At 36.3% G+C, this 16,438-nt stretch overlaps 2 protein-coding genes across 4 annotated transcripts; both read left to right on the top strand.

Annotated features, from left to right (window-relative positions):
- Positions 1-2,181: 2,181 nt before the first annotated feature.
- LOC311304411 (uncharacterized protein) lies at positions 2,182-8,718 on the top strand. Of its 3 annotated transcripts, XM_084431394.1 has the most exons (17): positions 2,182-2,486; positions 2,633-3,321; positions 3,439-3,534; positions 3,684-3,917; positions 4,072-4,231; positions 4,326-4,457; positions 4,646-4,741; positions 4,834-4,968; positions 5,063-5,164; positions 5,328-5,447; positions 5,599-5,694; positions 7,057-7,158; positions 7,255-7,374; positions 7,540-7,635; positions 7,715-7,843; positions 8,009-8,098; positions 8,181-8,718. In XM_084431394.1, exons 2-17 carry the CDS (start codon positions 2,740-2,742, stop codon positions 8,204-8,206), a joined length of 2,316 nt encoding a protein of 771 aa, XP_084287520.1. In that variant the 5' UTR covers positions 2,182-2,486; positions 2,633-2,739; the 3' UTR covers positions 8,207-8,718. The 3 variants fall into 3 exon arrangements, with proteins under 3 accessions (XP_084287520.1, XP_084287521.1, XP_084287522.1); XM_084431395.1 differs by lacking the exon at positions 7,057-7,158; XM_084431396.1 differs by lacking the exons at positions 5,599-5,694; positions 7,057-7,158; positions 7,255-7,374.
- A 614-nt stretch (positions 8,719-9,332) lies between these two features.
- On the top strand, positions 9,333-15,699 carry ftr79 (finTRIM family, member 79). Its single transcript, XM_084431397.1, has 11 exons — positions 9,333-9,952; positions 10,070-10,165; positions 10,315-10,548; positions 11,569-11,728; positions 12,032-12,121; positions 12,342-12,461; positions 12,604-12,699; positions 13,052-13,168; positions 13,304-13,405; positions 13,812-13,919; positions 14,926-15,699. Exons 1-11 carry the CDS (start codon positions 9,371-9,373, stop codon positions 15,009-15,011), a joined length of 1,791 nt encoding a protein of 596 aa, XP_084287523.1. The 5' UTR covers positions 9,333-9,370; the 3' UTR covers positions 15,012-15,699.
- Positions 15,700-16,438: the final 739 nt, after the last annotated feature.

The following is a 16,438-nucleotide window of genomic DNA, read 5'->3' as shown; positions in this document are numbered from 1 at the left end:
AGAGCAATTTCAGATGTAGTTTAAAGTAAATTCACAGGTTCATTGTCAATTAATCTTCAGATTTTCATCTACCTACATTTTTCATTAGAGGTCAATAATCAATAAGATTTAGGGGCATTAAATTGTGGAATGGTTTATCCCATCTAGCAAGAAAATGTTCTTCTTTAAAATGTTATAAAAAATGTATAAATTATCGTTGTATTGCTGCATTGTAACTGTATTTTCTTGTTTTTCTTGTATATATTTTATATTTGTGCAAATAAACTAAAGCTAAAAAAACCCCGAAAACTATATGTCACTGCGCCACTGCCCTTTGTCAATTTGAATGATTTAAGTAAATAAAATAAAAGCAGACTCATTAGCCTATTAATAATGCTAAGTTTAAAATTGATCTTTGACCATGTATTTGTATTCACTTTTACAGTAAGGATGAAGTTAACTGTTTTTTCAAATGATAGTATAGAAATTCTGCACATAATTTTGACCGAATGCTAATGGAAAATAATACCCCAACTGTGAATTAAAAGTACAAAATGGCAAGTATTATTTTATTATAAGTATTTAGTTAATTTGGCAGGGGCACTGGAAAGTACTCAGCTGTCTGCCTTCCGTGGTCTGGCAGTAAAAACAATAACATGATTCATGGTTTTCCATATTCTGAAGAATAGAAGTGAGCTGTGACTCATTGCTATGATACTGTGAGGTTTGTCTGTGGTACTCCCAAAATTTTCAATTTACATAAAAAGGTCAGTTTGTGCCAAATTTTTGCCAGTTTGTGGTGAATTTGTGTTCCTCCTCAGTGACTCTAAACAGTGAGGGATAGTTCACCTAAAAATGAAAATTACAAATCAATTTCTCACCCTCGTGTCTTTCCAAACCTGCAAGACTTTCATTCATCTTCGCAACACAAATTAAGTTATTTTTTATGAAATCTGAGCGATTTCTGTCCGTCCATTGGCAGCTACGCAACTACCACTTTGACGGTAACTAATCCATATGAATCGGGCGGTTTAGTCTAGATTTTCTGAAGAGACATGATCGCTTTATAGGATGAACAGATTGAATTTAGTCTTTTATTCATATAAGCATTGATCAGCGCACATAAACAGAAGTTCAACCAAACCTGCTTGACTTGCGAGAACAAACCTCTTGCGGAATCTCAAACGTGCTGCATAACACTCGAGAATGAACCTCATTGGTTCTCGCACGTCAAGCGAACATGCTTGAGCTTCTGTTTACCACAACTGATGTGTGAGTTGATGAATGTTTATATGAGAAAAAAAGATTATTTTCAATCTGTTCATCATATGAAGCCATCGTGTCTCTTCAGAAATTTTTAACTAAACCACTCAATTCATGGATTAGTATTACGATCACTTTATGAACTTTTTGAAGCGTTGTAGTTGCGTAGACTGTCAATGGAGGGACAAAAATCTCTCAGATTTCATCAAAAAGATAAGCTTCATTTTTGATGATGAAAGAAAGTCTTAGGGGTTTGGAACGTAATGAGGGTGTGGAATTAAAGTCCAACTGAAATCAAAATGGACCCTATTTACTTTGTTAGCGCATATTACTAGTCTTGTGGTGAACAATTAATCCGTGCAAGTTAAAACACGGAAAAAAAATGTTTTGGCTTCGTAATCTTTAATCAAAATCTGAAAATGCCCCTCCTCTCTGCATTGGAGGACCTTCCCTGATGACGTATGCTTGACGGCTTGGGTTGAGAAACGCTTAACCACTCCCCCCAAATCGTTAGTCTGTAATGAGCGAGAGATGGAGAGGAGGAGCACTAGAGTGAAACCCTGCCCTCTGTTCAATATTCCTTTTCACTGGGAAATACGTCACAGCACTGGAGAAAAGTCGTTTGCAACTTCCGGTTCACGCGGACTTTAATTAAATAATTTTAATTTGTGGGTGGACTATCCCTTTAACTGCGTGACTCCATTTTGCTGACAATTAGTTCAGTCCACTTAAATCAGGTGACTGGCTTATTAGAAAACATTGAATCTTGGAGACAATTTGTCTCCAGATCAATGCTGATAAGACTTAATGATGGTGTTTAAGGATTTACATTCGTTTAATGGATCTGCTTATTTGACCATGATAAAAATAAAAATAAATCTCCGTTACATACTCTAAAAGAAGAAGAAAGTTTATTGTCACATAACAGATTGAAACATTATTTTCTATTCGGTGTCTCCATCTAGTGGGTTTGGAGGGGGAAACTCCACACACCAAAGGACACGCACTCATGATGATTGTAGTTTACGTTTACACAGTAGCCTCGAATCTTATTTTTCGACGTTTTTTCTTTCGTCCTTTTTTTGTTTCAAAGTAAGACTATTTCTAAATAATAAATTTCATACGCAATAAAATTGTGACAAACGTGCACTTTCAACAAACAAGCTGTAAAATAGACCAAAGGTCAGAATTCTTTGAACGTTTCCTGCCACCATACTATGAAGCACACGACGGATTGTCATCAGGTAAATATATAGGCTATATATATTTTCAATTCTGTATTTAAACTGTATTTGTGTTGTTTGTGTAGGCTATTTCACGATTATAATTTTTTATCACGGAAGCCTACGTGTTACACCAATTCTTTACTTTCACTTTCACTCTCTTTTAGATTTCACGACACAACTTTTCTTGAGCGGGTCTTTGATAAACACCCCCTGTTGAATCGACAAGTTCAAGACAAACTTTTGCAGTGTCTCGGAACGTGTTGGCAGCAAAATGGCAGAGGCTATACTCGGAGATCACGACCAGTACAGCTGCTCGATATGTTTGGATTTGCTGAACGATCCCGTGACAATTCCTTGTGGGCACAGTTACTGTTCGAGCTGCATTAATGAATGCTGGAATACAAAGGATCTTAAAGGGACATATAAATGTCCACAATGCAGACATGCCTTCAATTCAAAGCCTCCACTCAACAAAAATACAATACTTGCTGAAATAATGGAGAAACTGAGGCTACGAACAAAGCTACATATGTCAGAGGCTGCTCAAAGTCTTGCTGGACCTGGAGATATTGCATGTGATTTCTGCGCTGGAGAAGTGTTCAAAGCTGTCAAGTCTTGTCTGGAGTGTCGAGCCTCTTATTGTGAAACACACGTACATCCACACTATGATGTCCCAGCCCTGAAGAAACACAAGCTGGTGAAAGCTACCGTCATCCCAGTATGCTCCAAACATGAAAAGCTCCTTGAGGTTTACTGTAGAACAGACCAGGTTTGTGTCTGCATGCACTGCTTAATGGATGACCATAAAGGCCATGACACAGTGCCATCTACAATAGAGCGTGATGAGAAACAGGTGAAGATGTCCATAATTTCTTTCTTTCTTTAATGACTTGTTAATTAACCCAATTATAAAACGCTATTCACAATGTTTTCAGTGAGATTAAACAGACTGTGATGGATTTGTCCTCAGATGAAACTCACAGACACTCAGACAAAAGTCAAGCAGACAATCCAGGCAAAAGAAAAAGAGCTGCAGAAGATGAAAATGGACATCACATCCCATTCAGTGAGTTCTGGTGCAAATAACTTTAACTTTTAAACTGAACGATTCTGAATTAATCAGCTGACACAAGGGTTAATTACTGGGGTGATGGATGTTGTAATTGTAAACAACATTTAAGAGATAATATTTTCTTTTGCTTTGGTTCTCCTCAGGATTCTGCAAAGGAGGCTGTGAAAAACAGTACAAAAGTCTTTACTGAATTGGCCAAATTTATTGAGAAAAAAGGTAATGAAGTGATTGAAAAGATAAAAGCTCAAGAAAAGGCTGATCTGGACCAAGGTGCAAAACTACAAAAGAAACTTGAGGGGGAAATTACTGAGCTGAAGAAGAGGGAAGGAGTCCTAGAGACACTTCTACAGACAGATGACAACATCCACTTTCTCCAGGTACAACCACCATAAGCAATGTGATTATTTATTCAGAGTCAGCATTATAAGAAATAAAGGACTGTTCAAATATTTGACATTTATAAAAGTGTGACACTTGCCAGTTCTTTTAAAAGTTATATTAATAAATGTTTTAATATTTTACCCCAACCAGAATTATGAGTCTATGTCCTCTTCACCTGGATCTGATGAGTTTCCCAGTCTCTCATTTCAGCCGTGCTGCTCTTTTGAGGACATAGGCAAACTTGTACGTGAACTTACTGGGAGACTGCAGACTACTTGTATGCAGGAAACAAATAAAACAATTAATGAAGGTAAATGTATTAATTAATAAATTAATTTCATGATTTCTTGCATCCAATTGTACTTATGAGTGATGAAATGTTTTCCGTAATCTTTTTCTTTCAGTTTCAGATTTGTCAACAAAGAGTCCTCCATGTGACATTGAAGTTGGAGACACAGTCCGTGTGAAGCCGTCTGTTGTTATTCCAACACACAAATGGGGATCAGTTTCTTACACTAGCATTGGTGTTGTTAAAAGTGAGATCCTTGACTGATATTTATCTGATAATTTATATTAGGCATGAAAATTCCTGCCATTTGCACAATAAGTGAAATAATGAAAATAAATGTTGCCGTCTCACTGAATGCCCATAGTACTACAGAGTGAGAAAATAGGACATAGTGTATATTAATGATTTTTGTTGTTGTTCTTTTTACTTCTACAGAAATTCAGGGCAAGTTTTTGACTGTAGATTTCCCAGAACAAAAAAACTGGACTGGTGTAGTTTCAGAAATGGAGCGTGTGACCAGTGCTGGTTCAGGTAATCTACTGTATTCATGACACAAAAGCATGCAGACTGTTAGAATATTGCATATTGCATCTGAGCAGTTTGTAATATTTTGCTTGTTTCAGATTTGTTAACAAAGAACGCTTCAGTCGACATCAAGGTTGGGGTTGGAGACAGAGTCAGAGTAAAACCCTCCGTTACTACCCCAAAACATAACTGGGGTAGAAACGTCACACATAAGAGTGTGGGTGTGGTAAAAGGCAAGAACTATACAATTTTCCTTACACAAATCATTAATTATCAAAAAATCCTCACTCGAGTACAAGTGTTACAATATGAACTTGTTCTGTTTAGACATTAAAGGTGATGACAGTCTGGTTGTTGACTTCCCTGGACATGCAAACTGGAAAGGAATTCTCTCTGAAATTGAGCGAGTAACTAATGATGATGAGATTGGTAAATAAATGTTTGAAAAGTAGCAGCTCCAGCAGAAATATGAAATAGAGATTCTACTTCTACTAAACAAAGTGTTTAAAACAACCACATTTGCTCTATGAGAGAATAATCTATTATAGTCTTCCATCAAACACTCATCTCAGACCTCCTTGTAACATTTCAGGACCTTCAAGTCTAGACTCCAATATTAAGATTGGAGACACAGTCCGCGTGAAGCCGTCTGTTGTTACTCCAACACACAAATGGGGAGCTGTCACTCACAAAAGCATTGGTGTTGTTAAAAGTAAGAGCACTGACTGACATTGCTTTCATCACTTATATTAATCATGCAAATGAATGAAAATCACGAATGGGGAAATAAATGATTGTAGGCTCACTGAAAGAGTGAGAAAAAGCAGCATGCCTTATATTAATGATTTGTTTTACGTTTGCAGAAATTCAGGGTGAGTCTTTGACTGTAGATTTCCCTGAGCAAAAAAACTGGACTGGCATAGTTTCAGAAATGGAGATTGTGGCCAGTGCTGATTCAGGTAATCTACTGAATTTAAAGACATTGTCATTCAAATAACTGCGGACATTTTCTTCGCTGCTGCTTAAATGTTGTGTTGTGCCCTGAAATATGCCTACTGTAACATTTTACTTGTTTCAAATTTGTCAAAAATAAACGCTCCAGTTGGCATCAAGGTTGGAGACAAGGTCAGAGTGAAAGCTTTTTTTACCACACCAAAACATAACTGGGGTGCTTATGTCACAGAGGTGGGGGATATACCGGTAGACACGATTAACTGGTAGAAATTTGTCAACGGGTAGAGATTTTGGACAGTCGTCTCTATCACAGTTACTCTCTCACGTGACGATGCTGTGCTGCACTGTCACGGAAGCGTTTCGTTTACATGCGTTTTTAGCATTTAAAAGCATTAAGCGTTTTTAAGCATTAAAAACAAGTGATTTTAAACCCCTGAAACGCAATAAACAGCGAAAGAGAACTCATTTCGCTATTTGCATGCGCTGTCTGAGACGCGAGCACATAAAGCCTGTGAGTACTGATTCTGAACTGAGTTCTTTTTGCCACACAATTGGGCTTCAACGGTTAAATACACATACTTACTTGTCAAAATGCTAGTCTTTGCAAGTGTCCTCATAAACACAGTCATTTATGTCTTAAGTGAATGTAAACAATTGGGAAAGAAAACACGTGTAACAGTATATTGGATCCGTGCATTCGATCTTAAAAGTGACAGCAGCCTAATATACCTGCTGTGGTCTGTGTCATTAATGTTAATCAAACAACAAAAGAGAAAATCTCTCACTGATCTTGACTGAATCATTTTTGTAACTCTTTGTAACATTGTGAAGAATATGCAGTGATTTTTTTTTATTTATTTTTTATACATTTGATTAGGCCTACTTTATACAATTTATGTAGTATTTCTTATTTGTAGTGCTTGATGTTTTTCAGGTAGGTCTATTTCATTTGTGTCTTTGTCCTATTGTAGTTTGTTGTCCTATTTCTTGTAATTATTTTCTTTGTTCTTATTTTATCACTGACTGTTAACTTGTCTTCTGTAAGCTTCGAGAAGTGCTTTTTTTAGTTTTCTTGTGATATTGAAATTGGTGTCAAGAATGATGAGATTTCAATAGTATCAAAAATGTTGATATAACCTTATTCAAAGAAAAAAAAATCTTTATTGTTATAAACTGTATATTGTTATCGTGAAATAAAGCTACTCATATTGTGATGTATGATCTTGGTCATATCGCCAACCCCGTTGTCACATAAAAATGTTTGTGTGATATAAGGCAAGACCTGTTTTTTCCCCTCAAATAAATCATCTATTATTAAGCAATCCTAACTCAAGTGTATGCTTTACAATATGAACTTTTCTGTTTAGACATCAAATGTGATAACAGTCTGATTGTTGACTTCCCTGAACATGCAAATTGGAAAGAAATTTACTCTGAAATGGAGCTAGTAACCAAAGATGATGAGTTTGGTAATAATACACAGTATCATTACAGTGTGTCAGTGACATTTAAGTAGCAGCTATTAAGTCTCGTCTCAGACCTTCGTAACACTCTTTGTATTTCAGGATCTTCAAGTCTGGAGTCAAATATTAAGATTGGAGACAAAGTCCGCGTGAAGCCGTCTGTTGTTACTCCAACACACAAATGGGGAGCAGTCACTCACAAAAGCATTGGTGGTGTTAAAAGTAGGTGAACTGACTGTCTTGATTTAATCATTAATGCATACATATTCAAAACATTGTGATTTTTACTAAAATAAATGAAATGCTAAAAGTTTTTTTGTAGACTCACTGTGTATCATATTTGAGGAGTTGATGATGATTTTGATCATTTCTTTTTAAATTCTGCAGAAATTCAGGGTGAATCTTTGACTGTAGATTTCCCTGAGCATAAAAACTGGACTGGTTTAGTTTCAGAAATGGAGCTTGTGACTGGCTCTTGTACAGGTAATCTTCCAATGCAAATTTTTGCATCTGATTGTACTTGTAAGTGAAAATGCTTTCTGTAATATTTTACTTGTTTCAGATTTGTCAACAAAAAATGTTTCAGTCGACATCAAGGTTGGAGACAGAGTCAGAGTGAAACCTTCCGTAACTACACCAAAACATAATTGGGGCGAACATGTCACACACTCGAGTGTGGGTGTGGTAAAAGGCAAGATCTGTGTATTAATCTCATAGTCAGAACAAACTTAAGGAGATATAAACTACTTTCATATTTTTAACATATCCACAGTACATTTACATTTAATATACATGAAGTTGCTCTTGAAAAAAAAAAAAAAGTATTTTAAGTAGGTTTGTCCTCTGATCTGACTAGAGATCAAATCTGAGGATGTGATCGTGGAATTCCCGAAACACAAAGGCTGGAAAGGGATTCTCTCTGAGATGGAATTGATAAATGATTCAGGTCAGTTACCTTAAGAATTTTTTTTTGTTTGCGACCAACCTGCAATCAAAATCTTAAGCCTTTCTGTAATAATTTTCCATAGATGCTGAAGTTTCAGGATCCTCCTAGATCATGATGATGTGACCGTGGACCTCCCTGCTCACCTTTTGCCTTTGCGACTGAGTTTTGATCATAGAAACTTGTGTCTTTTTGTTTTGTAAGTTTGTAGTCATGTATCTCTTCCAGACAATTCCTTTTTGGTCACATCTGTCTTACAGTGCTTCTGAACTCAGGAGAGTTATTTGATTAGACATGCATAAATATTGCGAAACCAATCCTGTTCCCATTTTGTTCTGTTCTTCATTTTGACTCATGTGATTGCATATTTTAATATAGCCTAGCTACATGGGTGCTATCACCCGTTATCAACTGAAATTTATGTTCCAGCTCAGGGAATGTGCACACACACAGAATATTGTTCAGTTTTACTTTAATAAGAATTTTAACAAATTGTTAATAAATGAAAGGCCTGCATTTAATAATACAATTCCTGTCAAAATACCATACAAGGATACAAATAGTGCTGCTATATTGGTATTTTTGTCTTTTAAGTGAACCTAATAAACTGCCCATATATTCAACCTGTGGTCAAAACTTTTTTTTATTTTTTATATGGTATCTGACCCTGTTTTCCCCCCTAGTTGATGTTGTGCCAAATAAACAATCATGACGGAAGCTATTATTACTCATAAATTAGTTGTGTTGACCAACGGTTTAGTTCGTGTACATTTTTGCCTTCCGCGACAAAACTACATTTCCCAGCATGCTCTGTGGCTTATTTACCCTTCATTACCATTCATTTACGCATTTTCGCTCTTTATTGTGTTGCATAAACGCTAAAATGATATATTTGTATCTTTGTTTGTATATAAAAGAGGACAAGGAATATGTAACATGTAGATTAAATACTTTGGAGTTCGGGCTAGCCCTGGAGGAGTTGTTAAAAGTTCACATTAGCAGATATTAATAGGCCTAGGTGTCTCCCTCTAGTGGTGATACTGAAAACTTCAGAATTCAAAACTTCAGAAGTCTCTTTTATGAAGAAAATACAAAATATAGTTTTTTTTTTTTACGCTTCCCAGCTTACATAAATAAGCTACAATTTTATTTTTATATTGTGTAAAGTCTACAATGACCAATCATTTCCTGCTTTCAGTTTCATTTTCAAATTTTTACTTTCACTTATAAGCTCAAGGTTCTTTTCTGACACAACAAGTAGTTGTTGATAACGACATGGCGGAGGCTATACTCGGAGATCACGACCAGTACAGCTGCTCGATATGTTTGGATTTGCTGAACGATCCCGTGACAATTCCTTGTGGACACAGTTACTGTTCGAGCTGTATTAATGAATGCTGGAATACAACGGATCATAAAGGGACATATAATTGTCCACAATGCAGACATGCCTTCAATTCAAAGCCTCCACTCAACAAAAATACAATACTTGCTGAAATAATGGAGAAACTGAGGCTACGAACAAAGCTACATATGTCAGAGGCTGCTCAAAGTCTTGCTGGACCTGGAGATATTGCATGTGATTTCTGCGCTGGAGAAGTGTTCAAAGCTGTCAAGTCTTGTCTGGAGTGTCGAGCCTCTTATTGTGAAACACACGTACATCCACACTATGATGTTCCAGCCCTGAAGAAACACAAGCTGGTGAAAGCTACCGTCATCCCAGTATGCTCCAAACATGAAAAGCTCCTTGAGGTTTACTGTAGAACCGACCAGGTTTGTGTCTGCATGCACTGCTTAATGGATGACCATAAAGGCCATGACACTGTGCCATCTACAATAGAGCGTGATGAGAAACAGGTGAAGATGTCCATCATTTCTTTCTTTCTTTAATGACTCGTTAATTAATCCAATTATAAAACGCTATTCACAATGTTTTCAGTGAGATTAAACAGACTGTGATGGATTTGTCCTCAGATGAAACTCACAGACACTCAGACAAAAGTCAAGCAGACAATCCAGGCAAAAGAGAAAGAGCTGCAGAAGATGAAAATGGACATCACATCCCATTCAGTGAGTTCTGGTGCAAATAACTTTAACTTTTAAACTGAACGATTCTGCATTAATCAGCTGACACAAGGGTTAATTACTGGGGTGATGGATCTTGTAATTATAAACAACATTAAAGAGATAATATTTTCTTTTGCTTTGGTTCTCCTCAGGATTCTGCAAAGGAGGCTGTGAAAAACAGTACGAAAGTCTTTACCGAATTGGCCAAATTTATTGAGAAAAGAAGTAATGAAGTGATTGAAAAGATAAAAGCTCAAGAAAAGGCTGATCTGGACCAAGGTGCAAAACTACAAGAGAAGCTTGAGGGGGAAATTACTGAGCTGAAGAAGAGGGAAGGAGTCCTAGAGACATTTCTACAGACAGATGACAACATCCACTTTCTCCAGGTACAACCACCATAAGCAATGTGATTATTTATTCGGAGTCTGCGTTATCATAGGCCTACATAAAATCCCATTCATTCATAGGGGATTTGATTTTTAATGATAACTTATAAACCTTTAAAGACAGAGATGTGAGCTACTAGTTTGTTAGTTGATGGTATGCTTCTGTTGAAGCCGTCTGGTGCAAAAATACATTGCCCATGATTCAGCTGAGAAATCTCCACCAATCAGAGAATCAAAACAAACAAATCATGCCAAAAGAACCCTTAAGCACCCGCCCACTCCCATGAAGCACTGCGACTGATGTAATCAAGACAATCCCCCTTCACTCTCAAACTATTTAGATATTTACATATATTTTAAACCTAAAATATGCTGTTTCTGTAGCTATACACAATCAAGATCTTTTAAACAATATTTCCGTTTTTAATTCAATTATGTCATTCACAATGCTTCAAGGGACTTTAGATCTTTCTCTCATTAAAGCCTTTGAGGACACAGGTTTTTACCTTTGACTGTCCAATTATTATTATTTTTTTAGATCAACGTTGGCAATTTTGTGATTCTTCTCATAGCTGCTTGGTTTGGTTCATGGCTCATCATTCATGGCTCATTCCCTATGGGGAAAAAATTCCGTGACCAAGGCCGCTGAAAAATGTACTATTGCACTATTACACAGCTCTCTGGCATACTTGATTCTGATTGGTCAATCGCGGCATTGATTGGTCATTCACACCATTAGTGCTGTACTGTATATCAGTCTACTTATTCAGATAACTGAAACCGGTGCTACTTTCATGTTTCGTATCACACCGCAAACTTGTCTTATGTTTTACATGAACTAAACTGGCAAAATCTACCATCTCAATAATATATTGTAATAAAAAATAACCTTGTAATGTTGCTAAGATTTGGATATTTTCTACATGTTGTACTACATTTAAGTATTCCTGCATATGACACATTAGAAAATCTAAACTCAATTTTTATTAATTAGACTATTAATGCATTTTTTTTCTGCAGAATTATGAGTCTGTGTCCTCTTCTTCTGGGTCTAATGGCTTCCCCAGTCGCTCTTTTAAGCCTCGCTGCTCTTATACGGATGTAAGCAAACTTGCCTGTGAACTTAAAGAGCGACTGGAGACTGTTTTCAACCAGGAAATAAATGAAACATTTAAAAAAGGTAAAATTACCTAAGTTTACTTTCACTGGTCGTATTTGTATTGTACCTATGATGAAATAGGCCTATACGTTTCAGATCTAGCCACAAAGATCAATCTAGTTTGCATTAAGGTTGGAGACAGAGTCAAAGTGAATCCTTCTATTAAAACCCCAAAATATGATCGGGATAAAGGTGTCAGGCATAAGTGTGGGTGTGGTAAAAGGCAAGATCTGTATAATTCTCATGGTCACAAATGGTACATTATGGTGCAAGGCATCACAAATGAATATGTGCTGCACACTCATTTACATGTTCTTCTTTTAGATATTTACAGTGATGAGAGTTTGGTTGTCGACTTTGCTGGATCCGCATGCTGGAAAGGGATTCAGCCAGTAACTGATGATGATGAATGTGGTAAATATACAGAGCAGGACTTGAGTTTTTGTCATCTAAGTAGTAGCTGGCCTGCAAACGTCTGATTAGATCTGAACTGGATCAATATTTTTGCATGGAACCTCTTTTCTACAGAAATGTGACATTTACAAGCTCTAGATAGTGAGGCATTAAGAATTTGAAATTGCCACGTCAGTAAATGATAGCCTATAAAAATTAAATTCTGCTCATTTTATTTCAGGATCCTCAACCTCCACCTGCAATATTAAGATAGGAGACAAGGTTTATGTGAAGCCATCTGTTAAAACTCCAAAACATCTATGGGGTTCAGTCAACCACAAAAGCATTGGCAGTGTAATAAGTAAGAGTGTAATCTGCTGTCACTGATCTGACAGATTGATACGGTTATTGTTAAGAACTGTCAGATTAGTATTATTTATAATCATTCCCATATTAGGCTTGCACATTCCTTTTTAGGATATTAAAATATTTTCTCTCTCTAGATGTGAATGGTGAGATTGTGACAGTAGATTTCCCTGAGCAGGACGGTTGGATTGGAGAGGTTTCTGAAATGGAGCTTGTAGTCAGTACTGATTTAGGTATTGCTGATTTGATATATTTTGATGCCTGTATATAGTTCTCACTGATAAGTCTAGACGTAGTTTTTGTACAATTTCAACTATTCAACAGTGGTCAGTGTGTGCCACTCCACTAGGTTTACTCTATATCTTCAAGAGATAACTAATCTGTGCAACGTAGCCCATTGTTTTATCAGTGGCCTGATTTATGTCTGATCTAATTCATGTGAAGTGCATTTTTCCTCTCAGTATTGTTTTATTACACCACTCTCACTTTTCTCTCACTCATTTTTTTCTCACTTTTTACATGTATTGTTGCCTTGTGTAATATAATAGTCTAACTTTATGCCTAACTAGTAACACTACTTCTTAGGGTCCCCCGCTCAAAAGTGCTTCAAGGTAGGAAACAGAGTCAGCATAAGATCTTCAGTGAAAGAACCAAAACATGGATGGGGATCAGTCACTCACAACAGCATCGGTGTCATTAAAAGTAAATACACACAATGCTTTTACTAAATGCTAATATACTGAGATACCTTAGTCTGAAATTATACAAAAATGTATGCATCACATAGGCTACTCATCAAATAATTTTAGGGTTATTGATATCTTCTATTTTCTGCAGAAATCCAGCGATCCATGGAGTCTTTGACTGTGGATTTCCCTGAGCAGAAAGAATGGACTGGTCTACTTTCAGAAATGGAGCTTGTGAGCAGTGATGTTTCAGGTAATCTGCTGGATATTAGTATGTTATTAAACAAAACCATGTAACCACTGCTATGGTATAATTATGATACTAATATAGTTTTTATTAATATTTTGAATTTGTTTTTGTCATTTTTATTAAATGTTTTTTTTTATTAAATGTTTAAATATGTCTATATAGTTTTTATACATTTTTATTTCAGTTTTAGTTATTTAAGCACATCAAGTTCAACTAAATGAAAATGCAACCTTTGCAACTTGTTGAAATAAAATAGTAGGCTATATAATATATATATATATATATATATATATATATATATATATATATATATATATATATAGTATATATGGTCTTTGTTTTAGTTAATTATAATAATCTTGATCCATTCCTCCATGACTTTAACATTATTTGCAAATATTTCTTTAAGAACCCCTCAGTTTAAGCCCTGGAGCGAGGGTCCGTGTTAAACCCACCATCAGCACTCCAGCACATGGCTGGGGAAGTGTCAACAAGCACAGCATTGGAGTGGTTGTAGGCAAGTGTTATTGGCCAGTTAGATTGTGCTGAAGAACTACAGTATTTAAAGGGGACCTATTATGCCCCTTTTTAAGAGATGTAAAATAAGTCTCTGATGTCCCCAGTGTGTTTTTTAAGGTTTTAGCTCAAAATACCCCACAGATCTAGCCTAGAAATCTAGACACACCCTAACGGCAGCAAAATTTACATCAAAATTTACAATGTAGGTCTGGCTTGCCACTGCCAGGCTACCACAGATACATTTTTTATAGCACTTTAAAATTGCCACTTTTTGGGGGTGAGCAAAAACATGCCGTTTTTGTGTGTGTCTGTGTAATAAACTGGTGAACTTTATATCCGTAAAGCAACTCCTATGAACTTTAATAAAGTGCATGCTCTCCCTATTGTATCGGTCCGGAAACTGTAAGCTGGATCTCGAACAGTTTGTACTGATCCATCCTTGAGTAACAACTATAACCACGGCGTCCTCAGTGACTCAGATGTTGGAAGTCTATGGAGACTCTTATGTTTGTTGGTACATCCAACAATAGAACATTTGTAAATAATAAAAAAAAATTGGTGCAGACATTGTAAATCTCTAGCTGCTGCAGTGAGCAAACAGAAAAGGTGAACTGCTGCGGCTCACTCAGGGCGGGATCTATGCTAATAGGGCAGATCCTCACCAGTCATGGGCGGAGCTTCCCTTCCCTTGTTTCCGCCCTTTCTTATTTGAAAACCACAAAACCATGCGTTTGGAGAGATTGTAAATGATAATGGGGATTATTAAAAAAGTATTGGGTGGATTTTTATCATTATAGGCTGGTTTTTTACACACACTGTGGACACACATCTGTGTTCAAACAACTTATAAAAGTGAACTTAGCATAATAGGTCCCCTTTAAGTCACAGCTAGCTTTTTCTCTTTTATAAGAGTCAATGACGCTTTCTTAGAACATAGACAATCGATAATGACCACAAACAGAAATGTCAAAGTAAAAATGTCTTTCTTCCCAATTTCTTAACAGCTATTAATGGCACCAAAGTGACTGCGAACTTCCCTGAGCAGTCTAATTGGACTGGCATTGTCTCAGAGATGGAGGCTGTACCTTAATGATGATACGCAACATTCAGGAGCTGTTGATTACATTTTTACTGTGCAAGGGTTTCGAATATGGAGATGTTTATGAATAATGAGGTTGCTGTTAGTGTTATGCACAGATTATTAATACCCACTGGGGTCCGCTTGGATGGCCTGATCCTTACATTCTCAGACCTATGGTAAGACTTTATTTTACAGTGTCCTTGTTACACGTTACATGTAGTTTCTATAGTAATAACTATAAAATATGCATAATTACATACAACTAACCATAAACCAAACCCTAATCCTACACTAACCCTATAGTAAGCACATGTATTTAATTATTATTACTCAGTACGTAAATGTATAATTACACTGTAACAAGGACACCTTAAAATAAAGTGTAACTGGACCTATTTTAAATACATAAAGATTGCATAAAAAGGCATTTTTCCACGACCATTATATACTAAAATGAATGTGTTGACATATGCTAATATATGTGTCTTTTTTATTTATTTACAATATATACTAATATGTAGCTTAAGTTATGTTCTTTTCATTTTTGTATGACTGCTCACAAGTAGGATTGGGTTTCTTGGGTTGACTTAGAATTGCTATTTCTTTTATTCCTTTTAATTTATTTTGGAATGTTTTTGTAAAGAATTTTAATGTTTTTGTTTTAAACAAATAAATCGTTTCTTTTCAAACCCTGAAATGGTTGGGTTGTAAATTATTGCCAGCATTGCAGCAACTCAAAAAATATAGAGATCATTTTATTCTAAAACATCACACAAGTTGGGAAAAAAAGATTACATAAATACATAAAATATGGGTTAACAATAAAAACATAACAGATTCTCATTTCTGTGTGTGTTTAATGCTTCTTTGACGGAAACCTAATGAGCAGGCAGACACGAAGAACTAATATTCATGCGTGTTTATTCCTGTAACACAAGTATAATATATTCTCTTTGGAGACAGTGGGTTCAAACCACAAATGAATCTCCTCTCAGCATCCATTTCTCCTGCTTGAGGGTGTGGCTGCAGTGATAATACTATTGGTGACTGATCCACTATTTTCTTAAAAGTCGCCAACAGAGGTCACCCAGCCTAGCCTGGCAAGCCAGACCTACATCAAGATGTTTGGTCTGGCAACTCACCATAGACACGCTCAATCCGAGGTGCGGGATAAACGGCTGTCTTTCAAATTCCCTCTGCACGCAATAGGACAGCGCTTCAACCAACCAGAGCGTTTTCCCACCAGCGGAGCTAGTTGATAGATTCAACTTTTGCCATATCTGGCCGGCAAAACTACGAACACATCTTCCTTTTTTTAAGAATGACTTAAGTGCCGTTCTTTGCTCTTTTCTCAAAGAAAAACTTAACTCTAAGTCCTCCAGAGTCGCGGCCAAAGCCGATGAGCAGCCGTCATTCTTTGTTTTCAAGTAGCAGCC

Source organism: Rutilus rutilus, assembly GCF_951802725.1.
Source record: "Rutilus rutilus genome assembly, chromosome: 15".
NCBI lineage: Eukaryota > Metazoa > Chordata > Actinopteri > Cypriniformes > Leuciscidae > Rutilus > Rutilus rutilus.
Note: the sequence above shows the minus strand (reverse complement) of the source record. Positions and strands in the feature narration are given on the sequence as shown.

Coding starts and splice junctions, on each gene's coding strand:
- ftr79 (XM_084431397.1), top strand. CDS start 9,371: ATGGCGGAGGCTATACTCGGAGATCACGACCAGTACAGCTGCTCGATA. Junction 12,462..12,603: donor AAGCATTGGCAGTGTAATAA/GTAAGAGTGTAA, acceptor TTCTCTCTCTAG/ATGTGAATGGTGAGATTGTG. Junction 13,920..14,925: donor CAGCATTGGAGTGGTTGTAG/GCAAGTGTTATT, acceptor ATTTCTTAACAG/CTATTAATGGCACCAAAGTG.
- LOC311304411 (XM_084431394.1), top strand. CDS start 2,740: ATGGCAGAGGCTATACTCGGAGATCACGACCAGTACAGCTGCTCGATA. Junction 4,232..4,325: donor AAATAAAACAATTAATGAAG/GTAAATGTATTA, acceptor TTTTTCTTTCAG/TTTCAGATTTGTCAACAAAG. Junction 8,099..8,180: donor GGAATTGATAAATGATTCAG/GTCAGTTACCTT, acceptor AATTTTCCATAG/ATGCTGAAGTTTCAGGATCC.